This window comes from Lycium barbarum, chromosome 6, assembly GCF_019175385.1.
Source record: "Lycium barbarum isolate Lr01 chromosome 6, ASM1917538v2, whole genome shotgun sequence".
NCBI lineage: Eukaryota > Viridiplantae > Streptophyta > Magnoliopsida > Solanales > Solanaceae > Lycium > Lycium barbarum.
This window is the reverse complement of record NC_083342.1, coordinates 101584148-101609947: the sequence shown is the minus strand read 5'-3', so window position 1 is coordinate 101609947 and position 25800 is coordinate 101584148. Positions and strand designations below refer to the sequence as shown.

Below are 25800 nucleotides of genomic sequence, written 5' to 3'. Positions count from 1 at the left end.
TTTCAGTATCTGAAATGAGGCGAAGCCTCTAAAAACTCATAGCCATTGAACGCACTTGTTCGGGAAGAAGATGACCGTTTGGTCAGTTAATTTCCGTTGGGAATTTAATATTAATTTATTTCGCGTGTTAATTAAATAATTAAATAACACACGAATTAATATTAAGAAAAGGAAACTTAAGTGATGAAGATGGAAAACAAATTTGGTCCAAAAAAATTATCAATCAATCAGATCATTTGACCAAATCTAAGTCCAAATCCAAATTCGAAGGACAACGGCGCGAGAGGAGTCCCTCTTCTCCACTCTGTAAGAGCTAGAAGAAGTGTTTCTCTATATAAGCACACACATATCACTTTCCACCACCAATGTTGGAGAATGCTCATTTGGAAAAGTTACATTCCCAAAATTTCACTTCCCTCCAATTTTGCTTCCCTCCATTTCTCAATTCACACTTCAGCTTTAAAGCTTACTACTTAGTGACTTTATATCCCAACAATCCCCACATGAATGGGAATGGCTATATCATGAAAACATGCATGAAAAACTTGTGTGATTTGCAAGCAAGGATTAATCGCATCTGGATAAGTAGGTTTCTCTTTGAACTTTCCATAGTGAAAACATGTCGGATATACTCGATCAATCGGTAAATTTGATATCTTTAAACCGTCGAACTTTGGTGTATACCTAGACAACCACATGTCACACAATTAACCCTTTAACCGTGTTTGGTTCTCATTGTTTAGAGATTCTGGATATCCAAAATACAATTGTTGTAATATAAAAAAGGGGACAACAATACATATTGCTGATGTTGAGCAAGTTTACGCCTTTAGGTCTTCAAAGATAGATGATCTCCAGCAAAAACTTCACTTCGAGGAGCTTAATTCAAGCCGATTAATTTACAGTGAACAGGTGCAGTCGAATAAAAGGAATGGATACTATCTCTGCTGTCCAAATGCTAGAACCCGCACAAAAATATGACCCATGTTAAATAATCTGCACAACTTCATAATACTGTCCTCAATGCTGGTGCGGATCAACAGCTTGTCCTCGCCTTGCTCTCACCCTTGGACATATTGTAGGGGATGAGGCATTGAAGGCATAGGTTGGCCCTGAAAATCGTGTAAAGATTGAACCTCGCCATTAGTTTCGACTGTATGTCAAGGGAACAATTGGTAAAATCACTTGGTAAAAGGCCAAATTCCTTCATATTTAGATATCGGACTATTGTTCACTTTCATCACATTGAATGGAAAAAAGTATCTTTACATGTCAAGCCCCTTTCTCTAGGTGAATTTGCAATTCCAATTTTTTAAAGCTAGCTATGCAAATTTTAAAATCAGTAAATATGTATGATCTCTAGCTTGAATACCAAAAAAAAAAAAAAAAAAGCCTTCTTTTTATTTTTAAATTACATCATTCTTTACTCCAAATTATACAGGACTAAAGGCACCAAAATCCAGAAAAGGAAACATGGAAGAAGTTAGAATTAAACTCTCCACATACCAAGCACGTAACCAAACGCTTAACTCTGTATCTTTTAGTCTCAGAAATAAGGTAGAGCTAACATGTGGCAGTTTCAAGCCAAAAAATTATAAACCACTTTGGTAATCACAATTATGTCACGGTATAGTATAAAAACTTAAATTCTTTATTTATTTATGAATATTACATAAGGGATAGGGAATTATAAGGTGGTGAATCGAACCCTCACCAACAAAGTGAAAATTCAGGTAGCCAACCAACTGAGTTATTAAGATCCAAACTTAAATTCTTCAGTTCGACATAAACTATTTATTCTATTATAATATATTGTCGGTAGGGGTGGTTCCCCATCTAATATACACAATTATACGAGTAGTAGTTAAGGTCTTAATTCCCCCCCCCCCCCCCCCCCCCCCTTCTATGATAGGATAATTAAGGTCTATAAGGTTAATAGCAACTCAATAAGGTTTGAGTATCAAACACATTATTTTAATCAAGACATACAGATGGTTGTATTTTTCCCCTCACAAGGAAGATGGTTGCTAATTTGTGACTTTGACAAACAGACTACATATCTCAAAAGGACCACTAATCACCCCCCCCCCCCCCCCCCCCCCCAAAAAAAAAAAAAAAAAAAAAAAAAACCCTTGGCCTACAGGTTCTGGTTCTTAATTAGCAAATGGTAATTATGGAGGTTGGGATTGTACTAGTCATTATCTCAATTTTTAAAATGTCATCACTATTGAAGTACAATTTGTGTTGGTCTTCTCAAGATTTTTAAGCGTTTAGCATATGTTATATAGTAACTATTCAGCTTAAACGAGAAATAGAAACTCGGATGCGAAAATTCTTGTGGTTAATTTCATGTTACGTGGTAACATATTGCTCTTACTTTTTTGTTGTATTGCAAAACTTTCAGATCTGAATTGGACTGGATTGATTTGTCTTTTAAAATTAAAATTTAGATATTTCTTTACTACATGTTAAATTATATAAGTTGCACCTTTCCTTGAATTATAGATATATTTTATGATGTTGCAAGGTGTTCACACAAATTTATATGCACATCGACTTATCAATAGGATAACACCCTAGATACAACTTACAAGCACATGTACCTCTAGTAAACTTCATCATGGTGGCCGAACGAATGGACTCATACTGAGCACAGTAGTTGGAACTTAACTTTGAATTATCTAAGACACAGTGTCGGATCTAGGATATTGAAGTCGTGGGTGCTCAACAGGCGGGCTAACTAAAGTTGCCTCGAGTACAACATATAAATGTACGACTAATTAAAATTAGACCTAAAAATATATTTTAACAAGTAAACTATAATATTATTATTTATTTATTTTATCCTCAGTATTTGTATGCGATAGCTAATATATTATATCATCATTGCTTTCACTAGATTTATTTTTAAAATCAAGTTCCACGAAAAATCATATATTAGCTTAAGGTTGATTTTTTTTTGAAATTTTCTATTTATTAATTTACACAAAATAATTTTAAACTATACCCAATTATCTAGTCTATGTCAGAAGATATACAAAAGAAAATGAATAGGGGCAATTATCTTGGCAAGAAAGCCAAATTGTTGAGACCAAACGAGGAAAGAAGAAAAGTTTTGCTTAAAAAAGAAGCTCTGGGGGAGAATTAGTTTAGTTCTATTATTGCGGAAAAAGTAGTTTTGTCTTTTTTGGGAAAATAAGTTTAGGGGGACGGGCAGTGGCGGAGTCAGAATTTTCATCCAAGGGGTTCAAAAATTCTAAAAGGTAAATATACGAAGAAGTCAGGGGGTTCAACATCTACTATATATACATAATAAAATAATTTTAATTTTAAAAATACACTGTAATTTTTCGTCGAGGGATGAACCCCCTGGAGCCAATGTGGCTCCGCCCCTGGGGACGGGAAGAAGATAAAAAGAAAAGCCAAATAAAGAAAACAAGGAAGGGAAAAGAAGGAAAAAAAAAACATTTCTGTTATGAAAAAGAATGAATATGGAAATTGGAAAGGAAAATAAAAGAGGAAACAAAATAAAGACAAAGCAAGGGAGAAAGAAGGCATTAGCAGAAAATGACAAAAGAAAAGTTAAGTCGGACGATCCCACATTCTCATTGAAGAATGAGCTCCTATATCTAGCTTAAAACCAAAGCACCCGCCAGTCATCTTCTGTCTATGGGTGCTTACGTCTAGTATTTGTTCCTTGGTTATCAATTCTCTGTGTAAAAATATGAATTTCAAGTCAAAGCAATGGGTGCTTGAGCACTCATAGAGAGCCACATGGGTCCGCCGTAAGACAATTTTCTTGCAACAAAAAAACAAAGAATAAATTATAAAATAATAATCAGCTTTACTTATTTGAATATTCTCAAGAAATGAAAAACGTGAAAGATTTTGAAATAGATGAAATAATTCAAAAGTTGGATATGTTACACGCCTTAATCATTTAAAATTGGATTGATGTGTCCTATTTCTTGTTGTTGATGTTCTGTCTAATTAATATGTTGTGGACAAAAGTTAATTAACACGACTACCATATCACATTCGAAGCAAAGCGCTGGCTCAATTAGGACACCAAAATTGTGTCATTGATGAACTACTGACTAGATAATTGGTATAGGACTTTTCTTTGTTCTGACTAGTCAAACTAACTCGACCATGACAGTATTATGAATTTGTCAATTTTGACCAATAATTTGTAATACGTACATTCAATTCCTCCAAACAGGATGTTGATGTTCTGTCTAATTAATATGTCGTGGACAAAAGTTAATTAACACGACTACCATATCACATTCGAAGCAAAGCGCTGGCTCAATCAGGACACCAAAATTGTGTCATTGATGAACTACTGACTAGATAATTGGTATAGGACTTTTCTTTGTTCTGACTAGTCAAACAATTAATTTGTCTGATAATTAATTAGGCTAAACCATGTTAGAACAACGTAAAAAGTACTATTGTATCATAATTTACTGCCAAACTGCTTAGATCATATATATGAATTAAAATCTATCCATTTCGTTCAAACAAGGAGAATACGGGACTTTTGATAATATTTCTTGGTGTTTTTTTTTTTTTTTTCCTTTGACATATATTTTAAATCTGTCTTTGATGCTTGAATTCGTCCTCAACTTATTTTGATCCAAATAATAAGCTTTAAACGTTATCGCGACTCTATTCTTGATAGATTCAATTTAACTTTCTAAACTTGACTCGACCATGACAGTATTATGAATTTGTCAATTTTGACCAATAATTTGTAATACGTACATTCAATTTCTCCAAACAGGAGTTGGAGCGTGACATATTGATAGCGTTATGACCCTTAGAGCCTGTTTGGATGGGCTTATGCCTATAAGCTGTTTGCAACTTATAAGCTAAAAAAAATAAGTTGGGGTAGTCTAACTTTTTTTTTTTGGCTTATAAGCTGTTTTTAGCTTATAAGCTGCTTTAGATAAGCTAAGTCAAATGGACCCAATTATTTTTTTGAGCTTATTTTAAGCACAAAATGACTTTAAGCTGGCCAGCCAAACACTCAAAAAAACTCAAAACAGCTTATAAGCAACTTATAATTCAATCCAAACGGGCTCTTAACAAAGTTTTGGTTAGTTAGGTCCTTACGTATTCATTTGATCAAATTATTTTATTACGCATATCTAATAAATCGATCCAAACCACTCAATTTTGACACCCATACAATTAAAATAGTAAAATTAGATCATTTGGCCACTATAAAACAATATCTTAAGCTTAAATAATTTGCAGCTGCTGCCTAAAACATGACTCATCTTGATTGTCACGAAATGCATGGAAGTTCATGGAAACTTTCATTTTATCGACTCATTGAAGCCGGACAGTTTTATAAGGTAAAGTATACTCCATATATAACTAAGTTCACGTGATAATTCTTCTGCATAGGTGACACGTAAGATGATTGGTACGCAACAATTTTAAGCAATTTGGCAATTAGGTGTTAAAGCAACAAATGTCCGTTAAAAAGTATTATAATAATAAGGGCCTTTCTGTTATTGATTGTGAGGGTCAAGCAATCCAATTTCATCGAAATAACTTGATTTCCCATTCAATTCATTCAACAATGTAATTATTTATTTTATTCCCGAAAAGGGGAAGAAAGGACCTACAAACGACATGATAAATTAGTGAAACTTGAACTTGCTATCTTTTAATTCTTATTTTTATAATGTGGTTTATTTTAAAGGGAACGGTGCTTGCTAAATTGGATTAATAATTTATGACCAACATAAAGCTAAGCAAACATTGTTTTAATTTCACGAAGTATCCTTTCATATTTTCTTTTTTTTTAGTAGTCCTACTTGGTGTAATAAAGGTCCAACCAATCAATTTCTAGATTGTTGATAATTATTGAGATAATTAACAATTTCCAAATCATTAAAAATTTGTAATGTACCAGATAATCTTAGAATCCTCTTTTGGACATCTTCATGTTTCTCGATATTCATATTTTAGAGCCCGTTTGGACGGGCTTAGTTTAAGTGGCTTTTAAGCATAAGTCATAAATTAGGATTTGTAGCTTTTGACTTATTTTAATTATTTTGACTTAGAAATAAGCGATTAAAAATATTTTTTATTTTATTCAGACACTACAAAATGGCTTAAAATCTAGTTTGGCTTAAAAACACTTAAAATAAGCCCGTCCAAACGGGCTCTTAGTAAAAAATTTATGACAAATCTAATAAACACAATTCACTTATTTCCTGGATTAACAAATTCTCAAAGTTTTAATAAGGACATTTTTTAAGAAATTACGTATAAAAATTTTATACTACTAATGCTCCTCGAATTCATACACAATAAATAACCATGTTATTTTTAGTTAATTAGTAGTATTACAATATTATATGTATGGGCCGCAGAAGTGTGATGAGTACATAAAACCATAGATGGAAAATTCCATGCAGCCGTTAATTTGCTTGATAAGGTACTTCTTGAAGCCATGTCAAAGGCAAAGCCAGGTGGAAGTGGTCGCCTAATTTGAAAGTCACACGCTTCAATAGCTCTGTTTTGTCTCTCTTTATATACAAGTCTCCCACATAACAAGTTTCTCAAATTTTCCTTTCAATTCTAAAATTCCTCTTCCTTCAACTCTCTCCAAATTCATATATACTCCTACTTTTATTCAAGAACCTAGTACGTACCCTATAGAAATTGAAAAAAGAAATGGAGATTGATGAAAATATGTTGGTAAAAGTAGGTCTATTTGTTTTGGTCCAAGCTTTAGTTTATTTGATTCTATCTAAGTCTTCAAACGTATTTTCCAAGACACAAAGATCATACAGCTTCAAAACGGCTCGTTCAGTCAGCATTCGCCGGATCGCCGCCTCACTCGCTGACTTACCTGCCGGTGGTGAACCATCTCCTACTTCAAAGGACTTGACATCTTCAAATTCTTTCAAGTTATTCCAAGACAACTAGTTTTTAATGGTCTCAAATATTAATATGGCCTCGATGTTATTTTATGTTTAATTTTGTGTGCTTATAATATTAGATATTCTTTGATTTGTTGTTGGACATAGTTAAACCAGATTATTTGGTGTGAATTTGATATTGGGTTTTTTTTTTCCTTTTACCTCGTACGTGTAGGTTACAAAATTCGTTGTATGTTGTAAATATTTTAATTAATTGAAGGTTTAAATAGATATCTGTTAAACCTATATACTGTATATTAATTGAGTTTTGTCCATATTATTTTCTTGTCAAAATTTTTGTTTCAACGTGTTAATCCGTGCGGCTGCGCGAATCCCAAAGGAAACCTGAAATGACAATTTCTAAAGCTTATCAAATTTACAGATGGCGAAACTAATTTTTGTTTCCTTAATTAAATATCCACCACTATAAGGGGGGTTTGACAATGATCTCAAGTTCTCAACCTGTAGATAATGAAAAGAAATAAGCATAAGGAGCAAGACATATATAGACCTTTGCTTCCACAATATGATGGAGGTACAAATTATTTTTATGGACAGTTGATCAAGATAGCTACTTGCTATGTTGGACATACTCCTCCATTACACTTTAAATGCAATTAGTTTTACAAAAAGATGTTTCATTTCATTGTTAATCGTGTTGACTATCAGTATTAGATTTTACTACCACATTGAATCTACCCCTACTATTGCACAGTTAATTCCTTGTAACATAACTTTGGCTTCATCAGCCATATTATTTCTGGATTGGCCATAATATTCAGCAAATATTGTAATCACATCACCCAGATTATCTCTAAAGATACTTCCATTCTTAGAGCTTCCTGGGTTGAAGGCGAAACTAATTAGTCATCAGTTTCTCTAATTAATTTCTCGAAAGAATAATTAATCAAAGACGAACATTCACTTTACGATGGATATATAGATGCAAATGATTGATTAAATTTGTGGATTTGAAAACTAACCTCTCAACTCAAAAAACAGTAATCACAAATTGCTACGAGTTTTCCTTTTAGGATAAAACTGTCACTCTTGCTGAGAGCCTTTCCCTTCTATATTTTCCTTTTGGGAAAATAGCACTTTTAGTCCTTGTGTTATTGCGATATTTCTATTTTAGTCCTTGTGATATTCGGTTAAGCGCATTCAACCTTCAATTGAGCAATGCGTGTGATTTTAGTCCTTCACCTAGTAGACATCTAATAACATAACGGTCTGTTAAATTGCAAAGGGGCAAATCTGAGTATTTAAATTTCTAATGTGGTTCAATTCCATCGAATTCTTTCTAGCAATATATTCTAGTAGGTTAATCATTACGCATGGCAGAAAGTTGAAAACATCACAAAACACTCTACGCACACTAACTTCCATTTGTTATCTTCAAGATTCATCTATAGATCATGTAGGGTATCGGTATTCTTCTTTGCCGGTTTAATTCATCATTTCTTCTTCGTCGTGTAATGCAACATTGTTTACCCCGAATTTGGTAACCAATTGAATTTGTGTGTGGATATGTGCTTGGGCCTTAATTCGGATTACAAAGAGTTGATAAGAGCGCCTTTTAATACACAAATAATGAGCACAAACACCGGTTGGCTACGCATGCGCGAGTTGATTTGAGAGGTTCAATCATAAACGATCAAATTTGCAATGAACAAGATCAATGGATTAACTAGAACTGGATCAATATATATATTGTGTTACAGAGTATATTTGAAAGCAAAAGATGAACCAACCCCCTTAAGGGAGGTGGGAGCACTCTATTTATATTCATGAGCCCATGGGCCTCCTCCAATGTGGGTTTAATAAAATAGTAATAAAAGGGACAGCCTCTGCACGGATTTGGTGGGATTTGACTGACGGCGCCGTCTGACACACGCACAGTTGGCAGCTGACCATGACGTGATACCTCTGACGCATCCTAGCAACGGTCGCCTCGGACCAACAGACTCACGGGGACCGGACCAACGGTGATGAGACACCGGGGAGAGATCCCGAACCCTCGGTGGCTTGGAGACCGGGTCAGATGGCGCTTCTACTCAGCCTTGATAAAAATGCTCATCCGGAAAGGCGATGTCCCCGTACGAACTCTCGCCCCTTCTCTTTCTCCGATCCATAGCTACCCCGGATCGACCCGTATTCGGTTTTCCACCGTATACAGATAGCCCCACGCTTCCCGGACCAGCGATCTATCAGAGTGACGGGAAGTGAACGAGTCATGCATTCGACCGCCCGGACGACCTATCCTACCTCCTTATTTTGGCGGGAATGGGTGCGCCACGTCTTCCCCTCTGTCCGCCACGTGTCCCACTCCGGATGGTCCGTTCATGTCAACCGCTTTTTGCACGTCGTTTCGCATCACTTCGCATTAATGTCGTGACACGTGGCGATCCTTGATTGGCCGTCCTCGATAACCGTTCCCTTCCTTGTGTCTATATAAAGCCCTTAATTTCCTCATTTTTCCACTTTTTGCGATCTGTTCTTTCCTTTCCTCTTCCTTCTGTGTTCCAGATCCGTCCTTTCTATTACAAACTTGTTGCCAAATCTTCTCTTATCTATACGAAAAAGAGAGGGAATTAATTTGGTCATTGTTCTTGTCAACCGCTCTTTGCTTTCTCGAATCGTCACTTCCCTCGTTTCCTTTGCGTCATTTCCCAAAATCCTTTTCCCTCCATTCCTTCAACATGTCCGAAACCACTTCTACCGAAGTCCCTTCAGTTTCATCTCCGAGGGCCGAGGCTGCGTCCCCAACTCAACAAAAGATTACCCCCGAAACTACGGCCTCGGATATTATACCGGCCAAATTTAACTTTAACAAAGACCTGGAGGCAAAGAAGCCCTCTATCGTCTCGGACCGGGGATACGACGTGAGGCGGTATCCTTCCTCCATAACCGAGGATAAACTCGACACAGTCCGGGCAGACTGTGGGTGGGACACACGCCCGGTATGGGTTTTTGCACCCGGGCCAGACGAATTCGTCACAGACTACCGGGAAGGGTTTTTGTTCGTATACACTTACCCCTTTACCCTTAAGCTCGACCCCCGGTAGACCCGGTCATACTGGATATGTGCCGGACCTACGGCGTGACTCTGGCACAGATCGGCCCGATTGTTTGGAGGGTCGTTGCTTGCCTCCGGTTGCTGGCCAACAGAGCTGAGAAAGAGTTCTCATTGGGCCACCTTATACGCCTGTATTCCCCAAGAATATTCCGGGACGACATCATAAAACTAGCCAAGCGTAGTCGGAACCCGTTCTTCTCGAAGATGGACGAAGACCGGGACAGGGGATGGTTAGAACGCTACGTCCGGGTAAAAACTGAAGACATAATCCCGGCCGCTCATCTACCTTTTCCGGAGAAGTGGAACGACAAACGTAAGTCCGATCCTTTGAGCAATCGCCCTTACCTGTTCAGTCGCTTATGGTATCGTTTTCTCACCGTCCTTTCCTTATTTTCGCAGCAAATGGGTTTGTTCCCCCCGTTATTCGAGATCTGAGCGAGTGGGTCACGACGCTCCTTAACCAGCTTCCCTATGAAGACCGGACTTGGGCCCACTTGTCACGCGGTCGATGGATCGCCCAAAATCATGGTAACATTTGACTTTCCTTTGATCTTGCTGCAGGTTTAGCCATCCGAGGCCGTCAGTTTTCTTAACCCGCCTACGTCTTTATCTTTCAGGTTTTCCAAAGGGCTCGGTGGCATCTAGATCGGAGTCGGGGGCCGCTTCCCCTGCACCGGCGTCCGCGTTCAATACGGCGGGTTCCTCCCGTGTTCTTGCCGAAGCCGCCAAAAGGAAACGGCCCTCCGAAAAGGGGCAGCCGTCCAAACGAAAGAAAGCGAGAAGCGTTGCCTGGACCCCGAGAGAGGAAACGGAGCCCGACGTCATAGTTCGAAGGGTCGACCTGGCACCGTCAACGGCCACAATGCCCGTGGAGACTGCCTCCGAACCGCCTTTGCCTTCTATCAACGAAGGTATCTTGATTCCCGCTCTTCCTTCAGGTGCGGAAGAAATCCTTTCCCCGGCTCCTCTTCGGTCGGTTGACTTTGTGGACATTTCAGGTGAAACTTCCCCGGAAGACACTCCTCCGCAGAAGAGAAGAGGATCCGGGGAAATGGCTGGCACTGCAACCCATAAAAGGACTATTCCGATCCCGGAGACCGAAGCCCCCGTTCAGGCTCGTCCGTCGCCCGGCCACGGGCCTGTTTCTGCTTCGGAGCCCCCGGTTCTTGCCAGGAACATCGAGCCTGTGCCAAGTTCGTCTACTCCTGGCCCGAGGATTGAAGACTTTGAAGATATGTTTTCAACTACTCCTCCTGCTACCGGTGACGCTGCGGGTTTCAGTCATCTTCCAATTCCTCGGGTCACAAGGCCGGCCAACCGACAGTCAGAATCTGGATCTAGAGATAACCTGGTGACCATCTTTCCAGCCCCGAGCGCAGAACCACGAAGGACCAGGTCGGCCGTAATCACCGTCCCCGAGGATTGCGGCTTTCTATCATGTCCGGTAGGAGTAGCAAGTTATTTGAGTCCTCTTGTCTCCGACTCGGACAAGCGTAAAATGACCGGGGTCACCTGGCAGTGCCTTATGAAAGAAGGCATGCACGCGGGCAACCGGGTAAGACTCTCGGCCATCTTTGTACATCAGTAGACTTCATGCTTTCTAACTCTTTATGTTTGCTTCTCTTGTAGAGCGTAGTACTGGTAAACGAAGCCTTTATTCATGCCCAGCATGAGATGGACGATCTTCGAGGCCAGCTGGATGCACAGGGCCGAGAAACGGAGAAATATAAGCATCTCCTTCGAGAGAAGGAGGAGGAGTTGGGTCGGGCCGCCGTCCTCGCCAACCTTCGTCCCGAGCTTGATGAGGCCAAGGACGAAAATCGTCGTCTGAAAAGTGAGTTGGCTGCCATGACCGATTATAACCGAAGCCTCGAGGCTGAGAAGATTTGCCTTAGCCAAGACAAAGCTCAATTTTCGTCGAGGCTGGACGAGCTGGAGACCACCGTGTCTCAACTCGGGGGGGAACTTGATTTGGTGAAAGTCGATGCAGCGAGCTTAGCCGAGAGGAACCGGCTACTGGAATCTGATACCGCTCTGTATAAATAACGCATGAAAGTTTTCGAAGAGAAAGCCGAGGAGCGGTCTCGGATAAATGAGGGCTTAAAAGCCAAGCTGGAGGAGGCGGTGAGTGCCAACGATGTACTTAAGGCCGAGCTAGAAGCTGCTGTCCATATGAGAACTATTGTTGTGGCCGGCCGGGCCGAGCTGGAGACTAAGTTGGCTAAAGTTGAGGCCGATTTGGAAGAAGCCTGGAAAGACGTGGAAGCGGCCGAGGCCCATACTGCCATTGTCGCTGAGTATGAGAAGTGGAAGTCTCGGCGACTCACCCTCGAAGAGGCCGATCGCGGATTCTCCGATCTTCCGGCCCTGATAAACCAGGCCAAAGAGATGGAGGAGGCGGCAAACCATGCCCTCGAGTCCGATACGGATGATTCCGAACGAACCGAGTCCGATCATTCTACCTCTAGCCACGCCGAGTAGCATAGGATTTTCACTCGGCTTTTGTTTTTTGCCTTTGCCGGCCTTTTAACTTTTGATGTAAATGTACTCTTTATAAAAGTATCTTTTGCGTACATGCAAGTTGCACTTCTCTTGTGTCTTCGTTTGAGTTCTTATTTTTATTTTTCCTCGAATTACTGGTCCGTTTTCGGACAAGATGATCCGTAGTCATTGGTTAACTCTGCCCGTGGGACTCACCGAATGTTTTGTGACTTCGGATCTTTCTGTGCCCATGGTAGGGGCTTTTCTGGGACCGGCGTTTTTCGTAGCCGGTTTGGCCTTGTCTAATTTCGGCCATAGTGTCCGGTGTAGGGCGTATGAATTGAACAATGCCGCAATACGGTCATCGTAATGTTTTCTGTATTGCAAGTGTTTGTACATATGAGAATTTTCATTCTTGTATCTTTGCCATAGCAAACACTAAATGGGACACGATTCATTATGATCGTTTGATCCTTACATCGAAGGGGGTGGCCAGTGGCCGGCCATTGTTTTTGCCGTGGCAAATGCTGAATGGGACACGATTCATTATGATCGTTTGGTCCTTACATCGAAGGAGGTGGCCAGTGGCCGGCCTTGTTTTTGCCGTGGCAAACGATGAGCTTCTTTCTTTATTTCTCTTTATCGTTTCATGCTCCGATGTGGGTACTGTGCCCCCTTAACACTTGTCCGAGCTTCGAGGTCGGGTAAGTGTTACTAAGCCCCCACTCGGAAGGTGTACCCTCGGATATCCGAGTTCTGGCCCTCTATCTTCGTCACGTAGCACGTTGTACTTATTGTCTCGTTAAAAACCTCGTCGGAAAACCCATTTCGGGACAAAACCGCACTAAGGAAAAGAGTACAACACGTGCTTTCAGTCCTAAATTCTATTTTTGTGACGTCCTCGATTTCCTGTAAAAAAGGCAGCATGGTTAACAGAAGGTAAATATGAGAGGATCATACCTTAGCAGTAGTATCTTTTTAGGTGGGCTATGTTCCAGTTGTTGCGCAGGCATTGCCCGTCCATGGACTCCAGCTGGTATGAGCCTTTGCCCGTTACACCGGTCACCTTGTACGGTCCTTCCCAGTTCGGTCCTAGCTTTCCCTCGTTTGGGTTCTTTGTATGCAAAGTAAATTTTCGAAGTACCAAGTCCCCAACTCGAAAATGCCGAAAGTTGGCTCTCCGATTGTAGTACCTTTCCGCTCTCTGCTTCTGGGCCGCAATCCGGACCAATGTTCTTTCACGCATCTCATCGGCGAGGTCGAGTCTTATGGCCATGGCTTCCCCGTTTAATTCCTCGGTTGCGTACCCGAACTGGAGAGTCGGTTCACCAACTTCGACAGGGATAAGGGCTTCGGCTCCATATACCAATGAGAAGGGGGTCTCACCCGTGCTAGACTTTGCCGTGGTTCGGTACGCCCATAGCACCTCGGGTAATACTTCTCTCCAATGGTGCTTCGATGCTTCTAGCCTTTTCCTCAGGTTTTGGATTATTGTTCTGTTTGTGGATTCCGCTTGTCCGTTTGCACATGGGTGATATGGGGTCGACACAATCTTCTTGATCTTCAACCCTTCGAGAAAGCTGTTGACCTTGCTACCCACGAACTAAGGACCGTTATCACAAGTTATTTCGGCCGGGATGCCAAAACGGCAAACGATGTGATCCCAAATGAAGTCGATAACCTCTTTTTCTCTGATTTTTTCAAAGGCCTGTGCTTCGACCCACTTAGAAAAATAGTCAGTCATAAATAAGATAAAATGTGCCTTACCTGGTGCCCGGGGTAACGGACCCACGATGTCCATTCCCCACTTCATGAACGGCCATGGTGAGACCACCGAATGCAGCAGCTCCCCGGGCCTGTGGACCATTGGGGCATGTCTCTGACACCCATCACACTTTCGGACAAAACTTTTCGCGTCCTCATCCATACGATTCCAGTAATATCCGGCTCTGATAAGCTTTCGGACCAGAGCTTCCGCCCCAGAGTGATTACCACAGGTTCCTTCATGTACTTCCCTCATCACATACTCCGTTTCCCCAGGGCCCAAACATTTAGCCAAGGGTCCGTAGAAAGAGCGACGGTATAATCGGCCGTCCACTAAGCAAAAACGGGCCGCTTTCGTTCGTAACGAGCGTGACTCCTTCGGGTCGCTTGGGAGCTTATCATCACGCAAGTAGTCAATGTATCTGTTGCGCCAATCCCAAGTCAAACCTGTTGAATATATTTCGGCGTGCCCGCTTTCTATGGCCGTTTTTGATAGTAGCACCGTTGATCCAGGGTTGACTTCGGCCCCTTCGACCGCGGATCCCAAATTTGCTAATGCATCGGCCTCGCAGTTCTGTTCTCTTGGTATATGCTGCATAGTCCATTTTTTAAATCGGTGAAGTACCACTTGGGTTTTTTCGAGGTACCTCTGCATCCGTTCGTCCTTGACTTCAAACGTGCCATTCACCTGGTTTGCGACCAAAAGCTAGTCGCACTTTGCCTCGATAGTTTCTGCCCCCATGCTCCGGGCCAATTCCAAACCTGCGATCATAGCCTCATACTCGGCTTCATTGTTAGTTAATCTGGTAGTTTTGATTGACTGTCGGATGACATCACCGACCGGGGCCCTAAGGACAATACCAAGCCCGAAACCTCTAAGGTTCGAGGCCCCGTCCGTATACAGAGACCAAATGCCCGTGGCCTTTCCCGAGGTCAGTAGGAATTCTTTTTCGACCTCGGGAACCATGGCCGGGGCGAAGTCTGCTACGAAATCGGCCAAGATTTGGAATTTGATGGCCGTTCGGGGTCTGTATTCGAGGTCGTAACCGCTAACCTCTACAGCCCACTTCGTTAGCCTACCCGACAATTCCGGTTTATGCATGATATTTTTCAAAGGATAAGTAGTTACTACACATATGGGGTGGCTTTGAAAATAAGGTTTAAGCTTTCTGGAGGCGCTCACCAGTGCTAATGCCAGTTTTTCCAAATGGGGGTAACGGGTCTCCGCGTCCCCCAATGTTCTACTCACATAATAGATAGGGAATTACGTACCTGATTCTTCTCGGACCAAAACGCCGCTTACCGCCACTTTGGAGACAGCTAGATATAGAAATAGTGTCTCGCCTGCCTTCGGTGTGTGCAGTAGAGGGTGGCTAGATAAGTATTTCTTCAGATCCTGTAAAGCTTCTTGGCACTCGGGTGTCCAGGCAAAATCGTTCTTCTTTCTGAGCAAGGAGAAGAACCGGTGACTCCTGTCCGAGGATCTCGATATGAAGCGACTCAGTGCTGCGATTCTCCCGGTGAGTTTCTGAACACCCTTGCTGTTGTTCACCACTTCAATCTCTTCGATGGCTTTGATCTTATCTGGGTTGATTTCGATCCCTCGGTTCGACACCATGAAACCCAGGAATCTGCCAGATCTTACTCTGAAGGCACACTTCTCCGGATTGAGCTTCATGTTGTATTTTCGAAGCACATCGAAGGTTTCCTGCAAATGCTTTAAATGGTCCTCTGTTTCCAGGGACTTAACAACCATATCGTCAACGTAAACTTCCATTGTTTTCCCTATTTGTTCTTCGAACATTCCATTAACTAGGCGTTGATAGGTTGCACCAGCATTTTTTAATCCGAAAGGCATGACGTTATAACAGTAGGTCCCGTACCGGGTGATGAAGGACGTTTTCTCTTGGTCCTCCGGGTACATCCGGATCTGGTTGTACCCGGAGTAAGCGTCGAGAAAACTCAACATCTCGTGCCCGGCCGTTGCGTCGATCATCCTATCGATGTGAGGCAACGGAAATGAGTCCTTCGGACATGCCTTGTTTAAATCTTTGAAATCAACACACATTCGAAATTTGTTACCTTTTTTGGGCACTACCACAACGTTAGCCAGCCACTCCGGGTATTTCACTTCCCGTATGGAGCCTACTTTCAAAAGTTTTGTTACCTCGTCCTTCACGAATGCGTGCTTAGCCTCCGCCATGGGTCTTCTTTTCTGCTTCACCGGAGCAAACTTCCCGTCCAGGCTGAGCTTGTGAGTTGCTATGTCTGGTGATATACCTGTCATATCTATATGCGACCACGCAAAACAATCGGCATTAGCACGGAGGAATTCGAATAATCGGCATTAGCACTGAGCCCCGTGCCCAGGTATACCTTTTTATCCGGGAGATATTCGAATAGGATGACCTGCTCCAGCTCCTCCACTGTTGACTGGCTTGCATCTGAATCATCTGGCGTGACAAACGACCTGGGTACCTCGTAATCTTCCTCCCCATGCACCGGATTAAACCCGGCGCTCTTTGATTGCTATTTGGGAACTTCCTCTCCTATTGCACATTTCTCTCCCGGCCCCTTGGGCCGATGTGCCACTTCCTCTACTGCGAACATTTCCCTTGCAGCGGGCTGCTCGCCTCGGATGGTTTTCACTCCTTCCGGTGTGGGGAACTTTAACAGCTGGTGTAGTGTTGAAGGTACCGCCCTCATGTTATGTATCCAAGGCCTGCCCAATAGTGCATTATATTTCATGTCCCCCTCGATCACGTAGAACACCGTTTGCTAAATGGTGCCACCCACGTTTACAGGCAGTGAGATTTCCCCCTTTGTGGCCTCGCTTGCCATATTAAACCCACTTAATACCCGGGCCACAGGCACGATCTGACCGAGCAACCCCAGCTGTTCGACCACCCTCCATCGGATGATGTTGGCCGAGCTACCTGGGTCAACCAAAATTCGTTTGACCTTAGTTTTAAAGACCAGCACAGAAATCACCAATGCATCATTATGGGGTTGGATGATGCCCTCCGCGTCTTCGTCATTAAAGAAGATAGATCCCTCGGTCGAATGATCTCGGCTGCGCTTTTCTCGGACAATAGAAATCTTTGTCCGTTTCATTACCGGCCCTCGAGGGGCATCAGTGCCCCCCACTATCATGTTGATCGTATGTTGGGGTTCAACAGGGTCGGATCTTTGATAGGATTCTCTTTCTTTATAGTGATTTTTGGCCCTCTCGCTCAGCAAATCTCGGAGGTGACCATTTTTCAACAGCCGGGCTACCTCCTCTCTCAATTGGCGGCAATCTTCGGTTCGATGACCGTGGATCCCGTGATATTCGCACATTACGCTCGGATCTCGCTGACCCGGGTCCGTCCTCAATGGTTTAGGCCATCTTACATCGGGTACACGTCCAATGGCTGAGACTAGTCCCGAGGTACTAACGTTGAAGTTGTACTCCGAAATTTTTGGAGGTACTTTATTGCTGGCGGAACTTCCGGTATCACTCCTGAATGAGAGTCCCCGACTGTTGGACGGGCGTTCAACCCGCTTGCTGCCCCGTCCCGAGAAACGGCTCGGATTCTCTATTGCCTTTTCTGACCTGAAATTTTGCTTCTCCGTATAAGGATACGGCCGGAACCTCTCTTTCGATGATTCAGACTTGACTTCATATCCCTTCCTCGGTGCCTAGAAACCTCTACTTACTTTGGACCTCACCGGGGAGAGTTCGAATTGATCATCCTCCACCCGAATTTTCGACTCATACCTATTGTGGACGTCGGCCCAGGTTACGACCTCGTATTCTAACAAACTTTCTTTCAATTTGGCCGAGGCCACCGAACTTAGCATGCTGAGTCCTTTTGTGAAGGCCTGTGCGGCCCATTCTTCTGGAACCGGAGGGAGCTCCATCCGTTCCTTCTGGAACCGGGTGACGAATTCCCGTAGTAGCTCATCGTCCCTTTGGGTTATCCGGAAGATGTCTGCCTTACGGGCTTGCACCTTTATCGCACCGGCATGTGCCTTCACGAACGCATCCGCGAGCATTTCGAAAGAAGTGATCGAATGCTCGGGTAGGTGGTCATACCACGTCAACGCTCCCTTCGACAGAGTTTCCCCAAATTTCTTTAACAACACTGACTCGATTTCATCCTCTTCCATATCATTGCCTTTTATGGCACAAGTATACGAGGTCACGTGCTCGTGCGGGTCCGTGGTGCCGTCATATTTCTGTATGTCGGGCATTTTCAACCTCTTCGGGATCAGTTTCGGGGCCGCACTTGGCGGAAAAGGCCTTTGGATGTACCTCTTCGAATTCGGCCCCTTCAGCAGAGGTGGAGCCCCCGGTATCTGGTCCACCCGAGAATTGTACGTCTCGACCCTCTTCTCGGTCGAATCCACCCGTTTCGCCAAGGTCTCGAGCATTTTTAGGGCCTCAATTGAGGAGCCGGCTCCGGAGCCATCGCTCTCGACCATTCGCTCCCCGTTTCTTCCGGTTTCAGTCGTACCCTTTGACTTTACCGGCCCTGCTTCACCCTTTCCGCTCTGCAGGTGAGCAATCGCTAGCCCTTGCTCGGCGATTGCCGCCCTTTGTTCCTGCAGCATTTCAAAGATTAAACGCAAGTTAATGCTGTCGTTTGGCGCGCCCGGCTCTCTCCGGACCCGATCCCGGGATAATGTAACGGAATGGCGGGTGTTTAGAGGATCGGTTGCCGGTGGAATGGCATTCACTTGATCTACGGTGTTTTGCCGGTTGAGTCCTTCCCTCGAGTCAACGGGGTTCGGATCAGCGGGGTTCGGCAGTGCCCGCAGTCCGCTCCCTTCATTTTCCGCCACTATCTCAGTATTGTTGACATGACCGGATTGCTCGACGTCAGCCATTTGGATCGTTTTCACAGAGACGAAGAAGGAGTTTTTGGTTTTGGTGACTGCGGTGGAAGTTAAGACCAAAGACCACTATTATCCTAGCCCCACGGTGGGCGCCAAACTGTTTACCCCGAATTTGGTAACCAATTGAATTTGTGTGTGGATATAGGATATGTGCTTGGGCCTTAATTCGGATTACAAAGAGTTGATAAGAGCGCCTTTTAATACACAAATAATGAGCACAAACACCGGCTGGCTACGCATGCGCGAGTTGATTTGAGAGGTTCAATCATAAACGATCAAATTTGTAATGAACAAGATCAATAATGGATTAACTAGAACTGGATCAATATATATATTGTGTTACAGAGTATATTTGAAAGCAAAAGATGAACCAACCCCTTAAGGGAGGTGGAAGCACTCTATTTATAGTCATGAGCCCATGGGCCTCCTCCAATGTGGGTTTAATAAAATAGTAATAAAAGGGACAGCCTCTGCACGGATTTGGTGGGATTTGACTGACAGCGCCGTCTGACACACGCACAGTTGGCAGCTGACCATGACGTGATACCTCTGACGCATCCTAGCAACGGTCGCCTCGGACCAACGGACTCACGGGGACCGGACCAACGGTGATGAGACACCGGGGAGAGATCCCGAACCCTCGGTGGCTTGGAGACCGGGTCAGATGGCGCTTCTACTCGGCCTTGATAAAAATGCTCATCCGGAAAGGCGATGTCCCCGTACGAACTCTCGCCCCTTCTCTTTCTCCGATCCATAGCTACCCCGGATCGATCCGTATTCGGTTTTCCACCGTATACAAACATGTTTCTCATTAATCTCAAATTTCTCTATAAGGGTGTCCTAGTAATCGGGGTATTGGGGTGCAGGGCTGCACCGTGTGTAAGGGTCCATGCCAAGGCAACTATTAGTATGATAGTAACAACCTTCTTTGCAAGATCCAAAAGAGAAAGAAGAAGAAATGGAGATTACCCCCACTTGCGGATAACAATCTCAACTGCAAATATTTACTTTTTCTTGAAAGAAAATGATTGAGAGAGAGAAACTGTCCATTGGGGTAGACAACCAGAATCAGAGAAACTGGAGAATGAGAACGCAAAGAAAGAGTCTTTTTCTTTTCTTTTCTTTTTTCTTTTTAAATGTATGCATTCAAAATAACATGAAAGATCTTATTTGCCCCTCTGCAATTTAACAGACGGTTATTTTATTTGATGTCCGTTAGTTGAAGGACTAAAATCACACGCATTGTTTAATTGAAGGTCGAATGCGTTCAATCGAATATCACAAAGACTAAAATAGGAATAATACAATAACATATGGACTAAAAAAGCTATTTTCCTTGGAAGGTTGGCTAGAGATTTCCTGTAAAAATACTAGTCCTGCTGAGTTCATAATGAGAATATTTTTATCGTTGAATCTTTTTTTATTCTATGTATTATTCTCATTATACACATAAAGGAGAAATCGTATGAGGGTGAAAATTTCACGTACGGTTCTGCTTTTCTGTTCTTATTTTTAAGGGTATTTCAGACTTTCTATGTCCCTAAAAATTGAAGAGTCACCGCATCAATCTCTGCATATCTGGAAATTTCTCCATTCTTCTTTCTCTCTCGGTCATACGAGCTGCCCTTAGCATAAACCACAATGAAGCTTCTGAAAACAAAGAGCAAGAAATTCTGATTCAGATAGAGAAGAAAAAGAGTGATGAAATTTTCAGTGAAAATCTATGATGTAACAAAGAGGAGAAGTGCAAAAGAGATGGGGACGGAAGGAAAGATTGAAAAAAAAAAAAAATGGGTTTCCTTATAAAAACTGAAGGTATTTTCTCGAAGTCGGCAAATTGAAAAAGATGGGTTTGTCTGGAAGTTCTCTTATATATAGTTGCATATGTGCAATTTTCTTTCAATTCCCCCCATATCTCTTAAAATCAGGAGAAGTAAAAATTAATTTTATCCTCCATTTATTTTGATTTGCAAGAAAGAATTACTCTTGCGTGTGGCATCCGCAGCAAGCTCGATACTCATCCTACGTCAAAGTTTCAATTTTGGGCAAGGTAACAATGACGACAACTCATTAGTATAATTAAGATTGTGAAATTGGATTATTTTTGCAGCAACAACTCATTTAGTATCTAGAGATGTTGATCTCCACGTACAAATGTTTTATAATTAAATATAACCTGAGGTATAAGGATTTCGTGCTTCAATGATCATGCAATACGAAGTGGGAGCTGAGGAAAAATATCAATGCTGGCTTTAATGTGTTCATAGGTTTTCCTCTTTTTGTTGTGTTTAATGATTTAGTAATTAGTCATACATAGCTTAAAGTGCTAGCGTAATCGTGTTACAATGATGGGCTGATGGCTATAACATGACTGTGAGATTTATATAGAAAACTTTCAGGTTAATGAACTCCTCTACAAATTTGTGTATCTGAATCTATCTTGATAAACAAGGATTGGTTAATCCCTCTATTGTATACTTTAGAGATTCACTTGACAATTTTGAGGAAGACGAACGAGTTAACCTTACGCAACAGTCTTTTATTCTTGATTTGTCGCATTATTAGTAGGATTTTTTTTTTTGGTTGATCTCTTGGTCCTTAATCTTAGCAATTTGGGTATTATTGCTTTAGATTAGTGTTATCAAAGAATAGTTACAAAGTTGCTCTCTGTTTAGCACAGGGATAGCACAATGCCTTCTTTTATTGTCTTCTTGAGCTAAGCATTTGAGTATATAGATTATGAGCATGTTTGGATTGGCTTATAAGTTGCTTATAAGCTGTTTTGAGTGTTTGGTTGGCCAGTTTAAAGTCATTTTGTGCTTAAAATAAGCCCAAAAAATTAATTGGATCTGTTTGACTTAACTTATCTAAAGCAGCTTATAAGCTGAAAATAACTTATAAGCAAAAAAAAATAAGTTGGGCTACCCCAACTTATTTTTTTTTTTTGGCTTATAAGCTGTTTTTTTTAAGCCCATCCAAACAGGCTCTATATATATAGATGATGAGAAGGGCCTTCGAGGGGAAACATGAACAAAAACCAGTTTTTTTTTTTGGGTCATGTCTTCCCATTGTTTGCTCTTAGTTTTTTGGTCTTACTATAGTGTTTTTTTTCTTTTTTTTCTTTTTCATGGAGTTGCTGGACTATTAAACTTCATTTAAGTTATAGGGGCTATATAATTGTAGATGTAGCTTGAACTAACCAGAAGTATGTATAGCAGTAATCTAAGTTAAATGTTTTAAAGAGTAAACAATGAAATACTAAACAAGAGTAAGCTATATCTCCAGATTTGGTTTATAGTGTTGTGTTATATGATTTTGGGTCATCTGAACTAAATAATAAATTATTTATGTTGTTGCTATATTGCACCTCTAATTTGTTAAATAAGCTACGTATTTGTGGATACTTATCAGTTGATTTTCAATCTTACATAAACATGAGTTTGAATGAACCATGGACTATAGTAGTTTCAAGTCTTAGATAATTAGTAGTTTCAAGTCTTAGATAAGTATGAGTTTGTATGAACGATGGACTATAGTAGTTTCAAGTATTAGATAAGCATGAGTTTGAATGAATCATGAACTGTAGTAGTTACACCAACTAAAGGCCGAAATACTACTTATAATGTAAATGAGCTTTAGCTTGCTACTGACAGTTGATTGGATTTTAGTTCCAACTTAATTGACTGACAGTTGATTGGATTTTTGGCTTTCAACAGAACGGATCAAGTCAAAGGTCGGAAACTTCTGTTGGATTTTCTCAACTGTTTTTGTCGCTGATAGCACACAAGAAAAACCAGCTATATATTTCTCACGTTTGATGTAGTTAGGGAATTGGGATGGAAGTGAGTAGCTCACATGGGTTGCTCATATATTGTATACAAGACTTGAAGATGAAGGAAGGATATGGGATAAGTTTGGTCTTGATTTTTGGTCGTGACTGGTTGTGGCTTATATTAGTTCTGTAGGTTAGTGATTTGGATCTTAAACAAATGAATTTGAACATGGGATGTGAATACATATATTGGTATCTGGTGTTTGATCTGAACCAAGTGGTGTTATTCCTTCTCAATAAGTAATCAGTATGATTTCATTTAATTGGTCTATGTTATAGTGTTATATCCTTCGATTGCTGTTATTATTTGTTATTTTTTGTAGTTTAATTATCGTATTAATTGGTGGTAGTTACTGTTCCTTTTTTCAGATTGCTCTATCATGCTTTTATAATATTTTACCATGGCTTATTCTCTTCCGTTATTTCTTTTTGGAACTTTCCTAAGCACATTTACTATGAAAGAACATGTTAATGTCAATATGCTTATTTTTTTCCTTCACCGAGCACTTCGGCAAATGTCTATTGTTAACATTATTTCACCAGCTGTGCAGGTGTTTTTAGTCTATACAATTATTTTGTCAAGTACGGCAACAATACTGCTACAATGATAACAGCAAAAACAAGATGATTTTCAATGGCATAGCAGCTGACTGCTGTATATGTAAATAATGTGTTCACACACACACGCACACATATATATTGATGGTGTAATCATGGTTATATATATATTGATGGTGTAATCATGGATGCATATATCAACAGTTTAAAATATTCTTTCTTCACCTGCCTTTATATTATGCATTGATAAGCTTACACTACATTCACACCTTTTGAAACTGCATTCAAAAACAATTTCACACAGAGACATGAAGGTAAAGATTGGGGTCGTGCACGCACGGGCAACCACCATCTAGTTACCTTACAAAGCATGGAACTGTTGGGTCCATCCCATAATTTGAGGAAGGAAACATCTCCCTCATTTTAAGAAAGAAAACATTTCCCTTGGTTTGAGGAAGAAAACATATTCCTTGTTTTAAGGAAGAAAACATCTTCCTTGTATTTGGAAAATTGTCAAGTGCTTGCTTGAGTCACAAATGACATCAATAGGTTCATTTCATCCCTATAAATAGCGAAGCCTTCTATCATTTGTAGCATCACCAAGAGCAAGAGAGAAAAACTGTAAGGAAAACACTTGAGTGAGAGATATGTATTCAATTTAGGATTGGTTTTTTGTAATAGTTGAGTGTGAGAGTTGCTCCTCCTATTATAATTCTGTTCCGGTTATGAATAGAAGACTTTTCCAATCCTAACAAATGTTATCAAGAGCTTGGTTAATCTTCCAAGCCAATCTTTTAAAGTTTCGTAAAATTTTCAGTCAAAAATTTTTTGTCCCAAAATTGTGTTCTGAGTATACCATTAGAAAGATCTCGTTCCGAGGATTCCGAATATATATTTTTCGACCACCGGAAGGCCTCCAAAAGTCCAGTCAAAGTTTCTCTGTCCACCATCGCCATCGCCGCTGCCGCTCCGCCACCTTCCGGCCACCAGCTCGCCGGAGAAGATGGCCGGAGAAACCCGATCCGACCCAGTAACCCGTCCGACCCGACCCGTTTTGTCCAGGCCAACCCGTTTGACCAGAACCAGATCTGGTCAAAGTCCAATTGCCACATCATCTTTTTGTTGACTCTTTCAACCAGCCAGTGGTTAAACCGGCCCGGTTCAGTTTGAATTAGTGCAGCCCTGTTCACTCTGTTTTTGTCCGGTTTTCAGTTTGGTCAGACCGGTTCCCTAAGTTTTCGACCATTCCGGATTCAACCGTGAGTCCCGTTTTGCCTGACTCTGCTTCCACAGTCCAGTACAAGTAGATTAGGTGCACTTTATCATGGAGAAATCATCATCGGATACCATGATTCCGCTAACATCCTCAAATTATAACATGTGGAAACCTCGTTGTCACGACCCAGCTAGGGGCTGCGACGGGTACCCGGAGCTAGTTACCGAGCACCGCTCACTCTATTACTTATCTTGCTCATTTAATACTCTTTTATCAAGTTTACATACCAATTGTAGGAAAATCATATTTAATCGAAACATAAATACTTTATATAAATTTGCCTCTTGGCCATCAAAATAATATACATACATATGAAAACATCTTGTGAGACCATCTAACCCACACTGCGTATCTACGAGCCTCTACTAACATAATGAATTCATAGACGGAACAAGACTCCGTCATGCCCAAAATATGCATGTATGAAGGTACATCAAAAGAATAGCCATAAGCACCTCCGAACAATGGAGTGCTATGATCTGTCAGCTGACAGCTACTGAGGACCTGGGCCAAGCTCTCCTCCCTGTCTACCTGTGGGCATGAACACAACGTCCGAAGAAAGGACGTCAGTATGAATATTGTACCGAGTATGAGAGGCATACATAATGAAATGAGACATCAATAATATGGGAATAACATCAACATGAGACATCTGGATCTGACTGATAATCATAAATGAAGTAATGCATGCTATCTTACTCATACTCATCATCATAACATGTATGCATCACATGCAAGCTGCCCGTCCATGTCGGAACGGTGTGATAATCAATAATATTAGCCCGCGTCCAGGCCTCCCGCGTCCGGGGTACCATCTCATGCCGCCCACTAGTGGTGTCTGCCCACGCCCGTAGGTCGTGGTGTATCCGTATCGCCGCCCGCCGAAGCGGTGTCTGCCCGGCCAACTAGGCCCGGTGTGAATGCAATCATGACATGATTAATGTAAATACTCATAGTAATATGCTTATCATAAAATACTTATCTTATC

At 41.6% G+C, this 25800-nt stretch overlaps 1 protein-coding gene and 1 long non-coding RNA gene across 2 annotated transcripts; both read left to right on the top strand.

The window, feature by feature from the left end:
- The first annotated feature begins 6573 nt into the window (after nucleotides 1–6573).
- Nucleotides 6574–7199, top strand: LOC132599881 (uncharacterized). Its single transcript, XM_060313049.1, has one exon. The coding sequence runs from the start codon at nucleotides 6697–6699 to the stop codon at nucleotides 6949–6951; it is 255 nt and encodes an 84-aa protein (XP_060169032.1). The 5' UTR covers nucleotides 6574–6696; the 3' UTR covers nucleotides 6952–7199.
- Nucleotides 7200–19511: 12312 nt separating this feature from the next.
- On the top strand, nucleotides 19512–23342 carry LOC132645068 (uncharacterized). The gene is made up of 2 exons (XR_009583985.1): nucleotides 19512–21196; nucleotides 22863–23342. It is a non-coding gene; the product is annotated as an uncharacterized LOC132645068 (long non-coding RNA).
- The last annotated feature ends 2458 nt before the right edge of the window (nucleotides 23343–25800 follow it).